The 16,951-nt window shown below is 42.5% G+C and overlaps 1 protein-coding gene across 7 annotated transcripts in view; it reads left to right on the top strand.

Moving 5' to 3' along the window:
- plcb4b (phospholipase C, beta 4b) overlaps window positions 1-16,951 on the top strand; it is a 146,284-nt gene that overhangs the window by 121,051 nt on the left and 8,282 nt on the right. For 6 of the 7 annotated variants that reach the window (XR_013207528.1, XR_013207532.1, XR_013207531.1 and 3 more), the window contains 7 exons: window positions 28-65; window positions 386-451; window positions 4,633-4,748; window positions 4,844-4,919; window positions 6,054-6,229; window positions 16,363-16,464; window positions 16,564-16,621. Coding sequence is in view for 1 of the 7 variants with exons in the window: in XM_077245641.1 (XP_077101756.1) it covers window positions 28-65; window positions 386-451; window positions 4,633-4,748; window positions 4,844-4,919; window positions 6,054-6,229; window positions 16,363-16,464; window positions 16,564-16,621 (632 nt within the window). In the remaining 6 variants the exon portion in view is untranslated. Of the gene's footprint in view, window positions 1-27; window positions 66-385; window positions 452-4,632; window positions 4,749-4,843; window positions 4,920-6,053; window positions 6,230-16,362; window positions 16,465-16,563; window positions 16,622-16,951 lie in introns of those variants that run through there. The other variant, XR_013207533.1, reaches the window with a different exon arrangement.

Below are 16,951 nucleotides of genomic sequence, written 5' to 3' on the forward strand. Positions count from 1 at the left end.
TTCTGACTGCTTTATTTCTGTTTCCAGATAATCAGGTGAACATTGAAGATCTGAAGCAGATGAAGGTAAAATGCTTGTTTGCACAGTATTGTGGGTAATTCGGATGAAGATCTGCATCATATGAAACATTCCCAGATAACAAAAACATGTTCTGGGAAAGTTTTGCTAACATTCCCATTAAGTTCAAATTTTTCATTTCTGGATGTTCTCTGAACGTTCAAAATGTCCTGTTTTTTTGGTTGTGAGCATTAAGAAAACATTCCATTGTATCATTCTTCAAGCATTATGGTAACGTTACTTTTGAATGTTCTGAAACAAGAAGCAACATTTAACATTTGTTTTCTAGTCGTTTCTGTCGTTTCAATGCCATGAATCTCTTTTCTAGACCTTCATTAAACTGATGAAGAAGCAGCAGAAGGAGCTGAACACGCTAAAGAAACGACACACTAAGGTCCGTGTTTCAGACGTCATTACATCACTTCCTCTCTGAGAGAGCGGTTTTGATAAACTCCTCCTCTTAATCTCTGATAAACTCCTCCTCTCTGATAAACAACTCCTCTCTCTGATAAACTCCTCATCTCTGGTAAACTCCTCCTCTCTCTGATAAACTCCTCCTCTCTCTGATAAACTCCTCCTCTCTGATAAACTCCTCCTCTCTGATAAACAACTCCTCTCTCTGATAAACAATTCCTCTCTCTGATAAACTCCTCCTCTCTGATAAACAACTCCTCTCTCTGATAAACTCCTCCTCTCTGATAAACTCCTCCTCTCTCTGATAAACAACTCCTCTCTCTGATAAACTCCTCCTCTCTGATAAACTCCTCCTCTCTGATAAACAACTCCTCTCTCTGATAAACAACTCCTCTCTCTGATAAACTCCTCGTCTCTGATAAACAACTCCTCTCTCTGATAAACTCCTCCTCTCTCTGATAAACTCCTCCTCTCTCTGATAAACAACTCCTCTCTCTGATAAACTCCTCCTCTCTCTCCTCTCTCTGATAAACTCTTCCTCTCTCTGATAAACTCCTCCTCTCTCTGATAAACTCCTCCTCTCTCTGATAAACTCCTCCTCTTAATCTCTGATAAACTCCCTCTCTCTGATAAACAACTCCTCTCTCTGATAAACTCCTCCTCTCTCTGATAAACTCCTCCTCTCTCTGATAAACAACTCCTCTCTCTGATAAAATCCTCCTCTCTCTGATAAACCCCTCTCTCTGATAAAGAACTCCTCTCTCCGATAAACTCCTCCTCCTCTCTCTGAAAACTCCTCCTCCTCTCTCTGATAAGCTCCTCCTCCTCTCTCTTATAAACTCCTCCTCTCTAATAAACTCCTCCTCTCTCTGATAAACTCCTCCTCTCTATCTGATAAACTCCTCCTCCTCTCTCTGATAAGCTCCTCCTCTCTCTGATAAACTCCTCCTCTTCCTCTCTCTGATAAGCTCCTCCTCCTCTCTCTGATAAACTCCTCCTCCTCTCTCTGATAAGCTCCTCCTCTCTCTGATAAACTCCTACTCCTCTCTCTGATAAGCTCCTCCTCTCTCTGATAAACTCCTCCTCCTCTCTCTAAAAAGTCCTCCTCCTCTGACTGATAAACTTCTCCTCCTCTCTCTCTGATAAACTCCTCCTCCTCTCTCTGATAAGCTCCTCCTCTCTCTGATAAACTCTTCCTCTCTCTGATAAACTCCTCCTCTCTCTCTCATAAGCTCCTCCTCTCTCTCTGATGAACTCCTCCTCTTCCTCTCTCTGATAAACTCCTCCTCTCTCTCTGATAAACTCCTCCTCTCTCTGATAAACTCCTCTCTCTGATAAACTCCTCCTCTCTCTGATAAACAACTCCTCTCTCTGATAAACTCCTCCTCTCTCTCCTCTCTCTGATAAACTCTTCCTCTCTCTGATAAACTCCTCCTCTCTCTGATAAACTCCTCCTCTCTCTGATAAACTCCTCCTCTTAATCTCTGATAAACTCCCTCTCTCTGATAAACAACTCCTCTCTCTGATAAACTCCTCCTCTCTCTGATAAACTCCTCCTCTCTCTGATAAACAACTCCTCTCTCTGATAAACCCCTCTCTCTGATAAAGAACTCCTCTCTCCGATAAACTCCTCCTCCTCTCTCTGAAAACTCCTCCTGCTCTCTCTGATAAGCTCCTCCTCCTCTCTCTTATAAACTCCTCCTCTCTATCTGATAAACTCCTCCTCCTCTCTCTGATAAGCTCCTCCTCTCTCTGATAAACTCCTCCTCTTCCTCTCTCTGATAAGCTCCTCCTCCTCTCTCTGATAAACTCCTCCTCCTCTCTCTGATGAGCTCCTCCTCTCTCTGATAAACTCCTACTCCTCTCTCTGATAAGCTCCTCCTCTCTCTGATAAACTCCTCCTCCTCTCTCTAAAAAGTCCTCCTCCTCTGACTGATAAACTTCTCCTCTCTTTCTGATAAACTCCTCCTCCTCTCTCTGATAAGCTCCTCCTCTCTCTGATAAACTCTTCCTCTCTCTGATAAACTCCTCCTCTCTCTCTCATAAGCTCCTCCTCTCTCTCTGATGAACTCCTCCTCTTCCTCTCTCTGTTAAACTCCTCCTCTCTCTCTGATAAACTCCTCCTCTCTCTGATAAACTCCTCCTCCTCTCTTTCATAAGCTCCTCCTCCTCTCTCTGATAAGCTCCTCCTCCTCTCTCTGATAAGCCCCTCCTCCTCTCTCTGATAAACTCCTCCTCTCTCTGAAAACTCCTCCTCCTCTCTCTGATAAGCTCCTCCTCCTCTCTCTGATAAACTCCTCCACTCTCATAAACTCCTCCTCTCTGATAAACTCCTCCTCTCTATCTGATAAACTCCTCCTCCTCTCTCTGATAAGCTCCTCCTCTCTCTGATAAACTCCTCCTCTTCCTCTCTCTGATAAGCTCCTCCTCTCTCTGATAAACTCCTCCTCCTCTCTCTGATAAGCTCCTTCTCTCTCTGATAAACTCCTCCTCCTCTCTCTGATAAGCTCCTCCTCTCTCTGATAAACTCCTCCTCCTCTCTCTAATAAACTCCTCCTCCTCTGACTGATAAACTTCTCCTCCTCTCTCTCTGATAAACTCCTCCTCCTTTCTCTGATAAGCTCCTCCTCTCTCTGATAAACTCTTCCTCTCTCTGATAAACTCCTCGACTCTGATAAACTCCTCCTCTCTGATAAACTCCTCCTCTCTCTGATAAACAACTCCTCTCTCTGATAAACTCCTCCTCTCTGATAAACTCCTCCTCTCTGATAAACAACTCCTCTCTCTGATAAACAACTCCTCTCTCTGATAAACTCCTCCTCTCTGATAAACAACTCCTCTCTCTGATAAACTCCTTCTCTCTCTCCTCTCTCTGATAAACTCCTCCTCTCTCTGATAAACTCCTCCTCTCTCTGATAAACTCCTCCTCTTAATCTCTGATAAACTCCTCCTCTCTGATAAACTCCTCCTCCTTTCTCTGATAAACTCCTCCTCCTTTCTCTGATAAGCTCCTCCTCTCTCTGATAAACTCTTCCTCTCTCTGATAAACTCCTCCTCTCTCATAAGCTCCTCCTCTCTCTCTGATGAACTCCTCTTCCTCTCTCTGATAAACTCCTCCTCCTCTCTCTCTGATAAACTCCTCCTCCCCTCTCTGATAAGCTCTTCCTCCTCTCTCTGATAAACTCCTCCTCTCTCTGATAAGCTCCTCCTCCTCTCTCAGATAAGCTCCTCCTCCTCTCTCTGATAAACTCCTCCTCTCTCTGATAAGCTTGTCCTCCTCTCTCTGATAAACTCCTCCTCCTCTCTCTGAAAACTCCTCCTCCTCTCTCTGATAAGCTCCTCCTCTCTCTGATAAGCTCGTCCTCTTCTCTCTGATAAGCTCCTCCTCCTCTCTCTGAAAACTCCTCCTCCTCTCTCTGATAAGCTCCTCCTCCTCTCTCTGATAAGCTCGTCCTCCTCTCTCTGATAAGCTCCTCCTCTCTGATAAACTCCTCCTCTCTCTGATAAGCTCCTCCTCCTCTCTCAGATAAGCTCCTCCTCCTCTCTCTGATAAACTCCTCCTCTCTCTGATAAGCTTGTCCTCCTCTCTCTGATAAACTCCTCCTCTCTCATAAGCTCCTCCTCTCTCTCTGATGAACTCCTCTTCCTCTCTCTGATAAACTCCTCCTCCTCTCTCTCTGATAAACTCCTCCTCCCCTCTCTGATAAGCTCTTCCTCCTCTCTCTGATAAACTCCTCCTCTCTCTGATAAGCTCCTCCTCCTCTCTCAGATAAGCTCCTCCTCCTCTCTCTGATAAACTCCTCCTCTCTCTGATAAGCTTGTCCTCCTCTCTCTGATAAACTCCTCCTCCTCTCTCTGAAAACTCCTCCTCCTCTCTCTGATAAGCTCCTCCTCTCTCTAAAAACTCCTCCTCCTCTAATAATCTCTTCCTCCTCTCTCTGATAAGCTCCTCCTCTCTCTGATAAGCTCCTCCTCTCTCTGATAAGCTCGTCCTCCTCTCTCTGATACGCTCCTCCTCCTCTCTCTGAAAACTCCTCCTCCTCTCTCTGATAAACTCCTCCTCTCTCTGATAAGCTCCTCCTCCTCTCTCTGATAAGCTCGTCCTCCTCTCTCTGATAATCTCCTCCTCCTCTCTCTCATAAGCTCCTCCTCTTCCTGCAGGAACACAACGCTGTGCAGAAGTCCCACTGTTCTCAGGTGGATAAACTGGTGGCTCAGCATGACAAGGAGAAGCTGACGTTGGAGAAGCTGCTGGAGAAGGCCATCAAGAAGAGAGGGTGAGATGATGATGTCACTGTCCGGCGCTCGCTGATGATGTCACTGTCCTGCGCTCGCTGATGATGTCACTGTGACGTGTTCTTCTCTGTTTCAGTGAAAACAACTGCTCCGAGTTAAAGAAGGAAACGGCGATAAAGGTCGAGACACTCACGGCAGACCATAAAGAAAAGGTACAGGAGAAAATCCCACTAGGATTGTCAAAATGACTGAAAAGCTTAGTTCGAATTATATTCGAATTCTAAGGGCAATACTTAATGTTAGAGGAGAAAAGTACAGTAGGTCTCCTCTGTCCACAAGAGGGCGCAAGCAAATATAAACCAAATCAAGCATCACATCTTGTATAGAAATGAGATTCACTTTTGAAACTGCATTAACTTTTGAAACAATTGTTCTTAAATCAAATATAACTTCCTTAATGTGCATGCAAGGAAATTTAGGTTACAGTAGTGCATACAACTGTGTTTGTGCATCAGCAACCTGAGGAAACACACTTCAACACACAGTGTAATGAACTACATGAACACACAACAGCAAACTGGCATTCAGAAACACTTCTACTCACTACATCTACATATCGTTCATCAAAAACACCAGATGATCTTGAGCTGAGCAAGTGCTGACACACACACACACACACACACACACACACACATATGCTGAGCACTTTCACACTCTCACACACGCATACACACACACACACACATACTGAGCGCTTTCACACTCTCACACACACACACACACACACACATGTTGAGCGCTTTCACACTCTCACTCTCACACACACAAACAGCTGATTCAAGTGAAAATTTGATTGTGCAGGTTTTTTTTTTATTCGACGAATAATCGAAATTCAAATTTTGATTTGACAGCCCTAAATCCCTTCATGCTTTGGTGTCGCGTTCTTCTTTACTCGCCTTTGGAACATTTTACACACAATACTGACCAAATAACAGCCTCTGATCTGATTAGTGTTTCAGGGCCCTTTCACACCTTCCTTGTTCGGTCCGGATTTTCGGACTTTTCAGTTTGATCCGAATCAAAATGACAGGTGTGATTAGGTTTTTAGGTTTTTCTATGTGAACTGAAGTATTCCTCACATTCTATTCATTCCTAACGGGCTCAAATTGACGCGTGAGGGAAGGATTTGTTTCATGGTTCAAATGCAGCAAAAGTCCTGGGGTCTTGGTCCCCTCCGATGACCCGAGGCAAGGATAAGGGATGAGCATTACATGTACAGCAAACCAGATCTCCATTAGATGTGTGTGCATCTCAGCGCAGTGAGTGTGTTTGCTGTGTGTCGTCAGGTGAAGGACATGGTGGCCCAGCACACTAAGGAGTGGTCCGAGATGATCAACGGCCACAGCACAGAAGAGCAGGAGATGAGGGACGCCCATGTGACTCAGCAGTGTGAGATCCTGAAGAAGCTTCTGGCCAGCGTTCAGGACCAGCAGACCCTGCAGCTGAAGCTCATCCACGAGCGGTGAGGACTCGAAAGGATTCAGTCGTTCCTCAGAGCGGCCGTGACAGATCCTGCTGACGCATGCTCTGAACACACAAGTGTGCTGTTATATACATGCGCTCTGAACACACAAGTGTGCTGTTATATACATGCGCTCTGAACACACAAGTGTGCTGTTACATACATGCGCTCTGAACACACAAGTGTGCTGTTACATGTGCTCTGAACACACACGTGTGCTGTTATATACATGTGCTCTGAACACACATGTGTGTTGTTATATACATGTGCTCTGAACACACATGTGTGCTGTTATATACATGCGCTCTGAACAAACATGAGTGCTGTTATATACATGTGCTTTGAACACACATGTGTGTGCTATTATATACATGTGCTCTGAACACACATGTGTGCTGTTATATACATGTGCTCTGAACACACAAGTGTGTGCTATTATATACATGTGCTCTGAACACACATGTGTGCTGTTATATACATGTGCTCTGAACACACAAGTGTGTGCTATTATATACATGTGCTCTGAACACACACGTGTGCTGTTATATACATGTGCTCTGAACACACATGTGTGCTGTTATATACATCTGCTTTGAACACACATGTGTGTGCTATTATATACATGTGCTCTGAAAAACACACGTGTGCTGTTATATACATGTGCTCTGAACACACACGTGTGCTGTTATATACATGTGCTCTGAACACACAAGTGTGCTGTTATATACATGTGCTCTGAACACACACGTGTGCTGTTATATACATCTGCTCTGAACACACGTGTGCTGTTATATACATGTGCTCTGAACACACATGTGTGCTGTTATATACATCTGCTCTGAACACACATGTGTGCTGTTATATACATGTGCTTTGAACACACATGTGTGCTGTTATATACATGTGCTCTGAACACACATGAGTGCTGTTATATACATTTGCTCTGAACACACATGTGTGCTGTTATATACATGTGCTCTGAACACACACGTGTGCTGTTATATACATGTGCTCTGAACACACATGAGTGCTGTTATATACATGTGCTCTGAACACACATGTGTGTTGTTATATACATGTGCTTGAACACACACGTGTGCTGTTATATACATGTGCTCTGAACACACACGTGTGCTGTTATATACATGTGCTCTGAACACACATGTGTGCTGTTATATACATCTGCTCTGAACACACATGTGTGCTGTTATATACATGTGCTTTGAACACACATGTGTGCTGTTATATACATTTGCTCTGAACACACATGTGTGCTGTTATATACATGTGCTCTGAACACACACGTGTGCTGTTATATACATGTGCTCTGAACACACATGAGTGCTGTTATATACATGCGCTCTGAACACACATGTGTGCTGTTATATACATCTGCTCTGAACACACATGTGTGCTGTTATATACATTTGCTCTGAACACACATGAGTGCTGTTATATACATCTGCTCTGAACACACATGTGTGCTGTTATATACATGTGCTCTGAACACACACGTGTGCTGTTATATACATGTGCTCTGAACACACATGAGTGCTGTTATATACATGCGCTCTGAACACACATGTGTGCTGTTATATACATCTGCTCTGAACACACATGTGTGCTGTTATATACATTTGCTCTGAACACACATGAGTGCTGTTATATACATCTGCTCTGAACACACATGTGTGCTGTTATATACATTTGCTCTGAACACACATGAGTGCTGTTATATACATCTGCTCTGAACACACATGTGTGCTGTTATATACATCTGCTCTGAACACACATGAGTGCTGTTATATACATTTGCTCTGAACACACATGTGTGCTGTTATATACATGTGCTCTGAACACACACGTGTGCTGTTATATACATGTGCTCTGAACACACATGAGTGCTGTTATATACATGTGCTCTGAACACACATGTGTGCTGTTATATACATGCGCTCTGAACACACACGTGTCCTGTTATATACATGTGCTCTGAACACACATGTGTGCTGTTATATACATGTGCTCTGAACACAAACGTGTGCTGTTATATACATGTGCTCTGAACACACATGTGTGCTGTTATATACATGCGCTCTGAACACACATGTGTGCTGTTATATACATCTGCTCTGAAAACACACGTGTGCTGTTATATACATGTGCTTTGAACACACATGTGTGCTGTTATATACATGTGCTCTGAACACACGTGTGCTGTTATATACATGTCCTCTGAACACACACGTGTGCTGTTATATACATGTGCTTTGAACACACATGTGTGCTGTTATATACATATGCTCTGAACACACATGTGTGCTGTTATATACATGTGCTTTGAACACACATGTGTGCTGTTATATACATGTGCTTTGAACACACATGTGTGCTGTTATATACATATGCTCTGAACACACGTGTGCTGTTATGTACATGCGCTCTGAACACACATGTGTGCTGTTATATACATGTGCTCTGAACACACGTGTGCTGTTATATACATGCGCTCTGAACACACGTGTGCTGTTATGTACATGTGCTCTGAACACACATGTGTGCTGTTAAATACATGTGCTCTGAACACACACGTGTGCTGTTATATACATGCGCTCTGAACACACACGTGTGCTGTTATATACATGCGCTCTGAACACACACGTGTGCTGTTATATACATGCGCTCTGAACACACACGTGTGCTGTTATATACATGCGCTCTGAACACTCACGTGTGCTGTTATATACATGTGCTCTGAACATACACGTGTGCTGTTATATACATGTGCTCTGAACACACATGTGTGCCGTTATATACATGAGCTCTGAACACACGTGTGTGATGTTATATACATGCGCTCTGAACATACACATGTGCTGTTATATACATGTGCTCTGAACACACACGTGTGCTGTTATATACATGTGCTCTGAACACACGTGTGCTGTTATATACATGTGCTCTGAACACACACGTGTGCTGTTATATACATGTGCTCTGTTCACACATGTGTGATGTTATATACATGCGCTCTGAACACACTTGTGTGCTGTTATATACATGTGCTCTGAACACACACGTGTGCTGTTATATACATGTGCTCTGAACACACACGTGTGCTGTTATATACATGTGCTCTGAACACACGTGTGCTGTTATATACATGTGCTCTGAACACACATGTGTGCTGTTGTATACATGTGCTCTGAACACACACGTGTGCTGTTATATACATGTGCTCTGAACACACGTGTGCTGTAATGTACATGTGCTCTGAACACACACGTGTGCTGTTATATACATGTGCTCTGAACACACACGTGTGCTGTTATGTACATGTGCTCTGAACACACACATGTGTGCTGTTATATACATGTGCTCTGAACACACATGTGTGCTGTTATATACATGTGCTCTGAACACACACGTGTGCTGTTATATACATGCGCTCTGAACACACATGTGTGCTGTTATATACATCTGCTCTGAACACACACGTGTGCTGTTATATACATGTGCTTTGAACACACATGTGTGCTGTTATATACATGTGCTTTGAACACACATGTGTGCTGTTATATACATATGCTCTGAACACACATGTGTGCTGTTATATACATGCGCTCTGAACACACGTGTGCTGTTATGTACATGCGCTCTGAACACACATGTGTGCTGTTATATACATGTGCTCTGAACACATGTGTGCTGTTATATACATGCGCTCTGAACACACAGGTGTGCTGTTATGTACATGTGCTCTGAACACACATGTGTGCTGTTATATACATGTGCTCTGAACACACACGTGTGCTGTTATATACATGCGCTCTGAACACACACGTGTGCTGTTATATACATGCGCTCTGAACACTCACATGTGCTGTTATATACATGTGCTCTGAACACACACGTGTGCTGTTATATACATGTGCTCTGAACACACATGTGTGCTGTTATATACATGCGCTCTGAACACACAAGTGTGCTGTTATATACATGTGCTCTGAACACACATGTGTGCTGTTATATACATGCGCTCTGAACACACGTGTGTGCTGTTATATACATGTGCTCTGAACACACACGTGTGCTGTTATATACATGTGCTCTGAACACACACGTGTGCTGTTATATACATATGCTCTGAACACACATGTGTGCTGTTATATACATGTGCTCTGAACACACACGTGTGCTGTTATATACATGTGCTCTGAACACACGTGTGCTGTAATGTACATGTGCTCTGAACACACACGTGTGCTGTTATATACATGTGCTCTGAACACACGTGTGCTGTTATGTACATGTGCTCTGAACACACACGTGTGCTGTTATGTACATGTGCTCTGAACACACACGTGTGCTGTTATATACATGTGCTCTGAACACACGTGTGCTGTTATATACATGTGCTCTGAACACACATGAGTGCTGTTATATACATGCGCTCTGAACACACATGTGTGCTGTTATATACATGTGCTCTGAACACACACGTGTGCTGTTATATACATGTGCTCTGAACACACACGTGTGATGTTATATACATGTGCTCTGAACACACGTGTGCTGTTATATACATGTGTTCTGAACACACATGTGTGCTGTTATATACATGTGCTCTGAACACACATGTGTGTGCTGTTATATACATGTGCTCTGAACACACATGTGTGCTGTTATATACATGTGCTCTGAACACACACGTGTGCTGTTATATACATGCGCTCTGAACACACATGTGTGTGCTGTTATATACATGTGCTCTGAACACACATGTGTGCTGTTATATACATGTGCTCTGAACACACACGTGTGCTGTTATATACATGCGCTCTGAACACACACGTGTGCTGTTATATACATGCGCTCTGAACACACACGTGTGCTGTTATATACATGCGCTCTGAAAACACAAGTGTGCTGTTATATACATGTGCTCTGAACACACATGTGTGCTGTTATATACATCTGCTCTGAACACACACGTATGCTGTTATATACATGTGCTTTGAACACACACGTGTGCTGTTATATACATGCGCTCTGAACACACATGTGTGCTGTTATATACATGCGCTCTGAACACACATGAGTGCTGTTATATACATGCGCTCTGAACACACATGTGTGCTGTTATGTACATGTGCTCTGAACACACATGTTTGCTGTTATATACATGCGCTCTGAACACACTCGTGTGCTGTTATATACATGTGCTCTGAACACACACCTGTGCTGTTATATACATGTGCTCTGAACACACACGTGTGCTGTTATATACATGCGCTCTGAACACACACGTGTGCTGTTATATACATGCGCTCTGAACACACACGTGTGCTGTTACATGTGCTCTGAACACACATGTGTGCTGTTATATACATGTCCTCTGAACACACACGTGTGCTGTTATATACATGTGCTCTGAACACACATGTGTGCTGTTATATACATGCGCTCTGAACACACACATGTGCTGTTATATACATGTGCTCTGAACACACACATGTGCTGTTATATACATGTGCTCTGAACACACACGTGTGCTGTTATATACATGTGCTCTGAACACACACGTGTGCTGTTATATACATGCGCTCTGAACACACACGTGTGCTGTTATATACATGCGCTCTGAACACACACGTGTGCTGTTACATGTGCTCTGAACACACATGTGTGCTGTTATATACATGTCCTCTGAACACACACGTGTGCTGTTATATACATGTGCTCTGAACACACATGTGTGCTGTTATATACATGCGCTCTGAACACACTCATGTGCTGTTATATACATGTGCTCTGAACACACATGTGTGCTGTTATATACATGTGCTCTGAAAACACATGTGTGCTGCTGTTATATACATGTGCTCTGAACACACGTGTGCTGTTATATACATATGCTCTGAACACACACGTGTGCTGTCAATACATGTGCTCTGAACACACACGTGTGCTGTTATATACATGCGTTCTGAACACACATGTGTGCTGTTATATACATGTGCTCTGAACACACATGTGCTGTTATATACATGCGCTCTGAACACACGTGTGCTGTTATATACATGCGCTCTGAACACACATGTGTGCTGTTATATACATGTGCTCTGAACACACATGTGTGCTGTTATATACATGCGCTCTGAACACACGTGTGCTGTTATATACATGTGCTCTGAACACACACGTGTGCTGTTATATACATGTGCTCTGAACACACACGTGTGCTGTTATATACATGTGCTCTGAACACACACGTGTGCTGTTATATACATGTGCTCTGAACACACACGTGTGCTGTTATATACATGCGTTCTGAACACACACGTGTGCTGTTATATACATGCGCTCTGAACACACGTGTGCTGTTATATACATGTGCTCTGAACACACATGTGTGCTGTTATATACATGCGCTCTGAACACACGTGTGCTGTTATATACATGTGCTCTGAACACACACGTGTGCTGTTATATACATGTGCTCTGAACACACACGTGTGCTGTTATATACATGTGCTCTGAACACACACGTGTGCTGTTATATACATGTGCTCTGAACACACACGTGTGCTGTTATATACATGCGTTCTGAACACACACGTGTGCTGTTATATACATGTGCTCTGAACACACACGTGTCCTGTTATATACATGTGCTCTGAACACACATGTGCTGTTATATACATGCGCTCTGAACACACGTGTGCTGTTATATACATGCGCTCTGAACACACATGTGTGCTGTTATATACATGTGCTCTGAACACACATGTGTGCTGTTATATACATGTGCTCTGAACACACGTGTGCTGTTATATACATGTGCTCTGAACACACACGTGTGCTGTTATATACATGTGCTCTGAACACACACGTGTGCTGTTATATACATGTGCTCTGAACACACACGTGTGTTGTTATGTACATGTGCTCTGAACACACACGTGTGCTGTTATATACATGTGCTCTCAACACACACGTGTGCTGTTATATACATGTGCTCTGAACACACACGTGTGCTGTTATGTACATGTGCTCTGAACACACACGTGTGCTGTTATGTACATGTGCTCTGAACACACACGTGTGCTGTTATGTACATGTGCTCTGAACACACACGTGTGCTGTTATGTACATGTTCTCTGAACACACGTGTGCTGTTATGTACATGTGCTGTAAACATACACGTGTCCTGTTATGTACATGTGCTCTGAACACACATGTGTGCTGTTATGTACATGTGCTCTGAACACACACGTGTGCTGTTATTTACATGTGCTCTGAACACACACGTGTGCTGTTATATACATGCGCTCTGAACACACACGTGTGCTGTTACATGTGCTCTGAACACACATGTGTGCTGTAACAGTATATACATGTGCTCTGAACACACATGTGTGCTGTTATATACATGTGCTCTGAACACACACGTGTGCTGTTATATACATATGCTCTGAACACACACGTGTGGTGTTATATACATATGCTCTGAACACACACGTGTGCTGTTATATACATATGCTATGAACACACACGTGTGCTGTTATATAAATATGCTCTGAACACACACGTGTGCTGTTATATACATGTGCTCTGAACACACACGTGTGCTGTCATATACATATGCTCTGAACACACACGTGTGCTGTTATATACATATGCTCTGAACACACACGTGTGGTGTTATATACATATGCTCTGAACACACACGTGTGCTGTTATATACATATGCTATGAACACACACGTGTGCTGTTATATACATATGCTCTGAACACACACGTGTGCTGTTATATACATGTGCTCTGAACACACACGTGTGCTGTCATATACATATGCTCTGAACACACACGTGTGCTGTTATATACATATGCTCTGAACACACACGTGTGCTGTTATATAAATGTGCTCTGAACACACACGTGTGCTGTTATATAAACATGTGCTCTGAACACAAACGTGTGCTGTTATATACATGTGCTCTGAACACACACGTGTGCTGTTATATACTTACAAGTCAAAGGTTCTGGATCAGTAAGATTTTTAATGTTTTTAAAAGAAGTCTCTTCTGCTCACCAAAGCTGCGTTCATTTTTATTTAAAAAATACAGAGAAAATAGTGAACTATTATTCCAGTGTAAATCATCTGTTTTCTATGTGAATACATTTTAAAGTGTAATTTATTCCTGTGATCAAAGCTGAATTTTCAGCATCATTACTCCAGTCTTCAGTGTCACATGATCCTTCAGAAATCACTATAATATGATGAATTGATCTTCAAGAAACATTTATGATTATTATCAATGTTGAAAACAGTTATTTACATTTTTTATTTCAGGATTCTTTAAAGAAATAGAAAGTTGAATAGAAGCTTTTGTAACATTAAACATTACCGTTTAGTTTGGGGTCATTAAGAATTTATATTTTATTTTTTGGGGGAATGAAATAAAATAAATCAATACTTTCAATACTAGGATTAATTAAGCTGATCAAAAGTTACAGTCAAGGCATTTATAATGTTACAAAAGATTCTATTTCAAATAAATGCTGTTCTTTTTAACTTTATTTTCACCAAAGAATTCTGAAAAATAATTGTACACTTTTTTCAACATTGTTATAATCCTCATTATCATCATAGTATAGTGATTTCTGAAGGATCATGTGACACTGAAGACTGGAGTAATGATGCTGAGAATTCAGCTTTGATCACAGGAATAAATTAAACTTTACTATATATTCACATAGAAAACAGATATTTAAATTGACATAATATTTAACAATATTGCTGGTTTTTGTTAAATATTAAAACATTAAAAATCTCACCGATCCAAAACTTTTGGAGAGATGGAGAGCGAGAGAGAGAGAGAGAGAGAGAGAGAGGGAGAGAGGGAGGGAGGGAGAGAGAGAGAGGGAGGGAGGGAGAGAGAGAGGGAGAGAGAGAGAGAGAGAGAGAGAGAGGGAGAGAGAGAGACAGAGAGAGAGACAGATAGAGAGAGAGAGGGAGAGAGAGAGAGATAGATAGATAGATAGAGAGAGAGAGAGAGAGAGAGAGAGAGAGAGAGGGGGAGAGAGAGAGACAGAGAGAGAGAGAGAGAGAGAGAGAGAGGGAGAGAGAGAGATAGATATAGAGAGACAGAGAGGGAGAGAGAGAGACAGAGAGAGAGGGAGAGAGAGAGAGAGAGAGAGAGAGAGAGAGAGAGAGAGAGAGAGAGAGAGAATGAGAGACAGAGAGAGAGATACATAGAGAGAGAGACAGAGAGAGGGAGAGATAGAGAGAGAGAGATGGAGAGATAGAGAGAGAGGGAGAGAGAGATAGCGAGAAAGAGAGAGAGATAGCGAGAGAGAGAGAGAGAGAGATAGATATAGAGAGAGATAGATAGAGAGAGAGATAGATAGAGAGAGAGATAGAAAGGGAGAGAGAGATAGAAAGGGAGAGAGAGATACAAAGGGAGAGAGATAGAGAGTGAGAGAGAGGGTGAGAGAGAGAGAGAGAGAGAGAGAGAGAGAGAGACAGAGAGAGAGATTAGCTTAGCTTAATTTCAGGAAGCTGAATGTATCAACAATAATATTATTTCCCGAACAAGAAAACTCTATAGATCTAGGACACATTAGGAGAAGCAATTACATAATTATGAGCTCAAAAATACAGTATCAAATTGAATAGAATCTCATGAATCGGATCAAATTGTTCTGAATTTGCAAAACCTATGAATCGTGAATCAAATCAACCTAAAGATTCTCATCCTGTTCTGAATAGTGAACCGTCATGTCTACAGTAAAGCGTAGCATGCTAATGACTCGCATCTGATTAACACGCCACATTCGTACCGTCATGAATATTTTCATCAGGGCCTGTATTATCCTCTTTATGATGGAGATACTGCCATAATTAACGGGCATTAATGTTGCATGAGTCTCTTTGAGTTCAGGAGGGCGTCTTTAGAGAGCGCGTTTCTATTGAACTCGAGTGTCTTTATTAATTATGCTGATAATTCCCCTCGGCGTGAACCCGTTCTGCAGCAGGATCTCCATGAGAAAGGCCTTGGCTCTCGATGATGTTTCATAACCGTGAACCGCAATCTTATTTTGAAAATGTTTTGTTTGCTGGACAGGCAAAGCAAAGAGATGAAGGGTAACCAGGCGAAGACGTCCATGGAGAACAGCAAAGCCATCAGCCAGGACAAGAGCATCAAGAACAAGGCTGAGCGCGAGAGGTGCGGATCCACAGAACACGTGATGACCTCTGCCACCAGCAGATCTGACCTGTGTGTGTGTGTGTGTGTGTGTGTGTGTGTGTGTGTATGTGTGTGCAGGAGAGTTCGGGAGCTGAACAGTAGCAACACCAAAAAGTTCCTGGAGGAGAGAAAACGGGTTGGTTGATGATCTTCAATATCAGACTTTCTTTGTTTCGCAGGGGCTATACATGGATTTCTGAAAAGGTGGTGCAGCTTTACTGCTGCATGATTATTATCATGAGAGAAAACATGAGGAAGAAACAGGCTTCAGTTACTGGGAAAGGTTTTTGAAGCCTGTTTCTTCAGATTGTTTTGATTTTCTGCAGTGATGTTATTTATTTTCATTTTTTAAGAGTCTGATCCATTTCAGAAGTCAAGTCAGCTTTATTTCTCTGACAGCTTTATACAGTACAGATCGTTTCACAGCAGCTTAACTGTAATAAACAGAATCAGTGATCAAACTTCA

The sequence above is a fragment of the Siphateles boraxobius genome, unplaced genomic scaffold, assembly GCF_051911475.1.
Source record: "Siphateles boraxobius isolate OS27281-9 unplaced genomic scaffold, OSU_SipBor_1 274, whole genome shotgun sequence".
In the NCBI taxonomy this organism is placed as follows: Eukaryota; Metazoa; Chordata; class Actinopteri; order Cypriniformes; family Leuciscidae; genus Siphateles; species Siphateles boraxobius.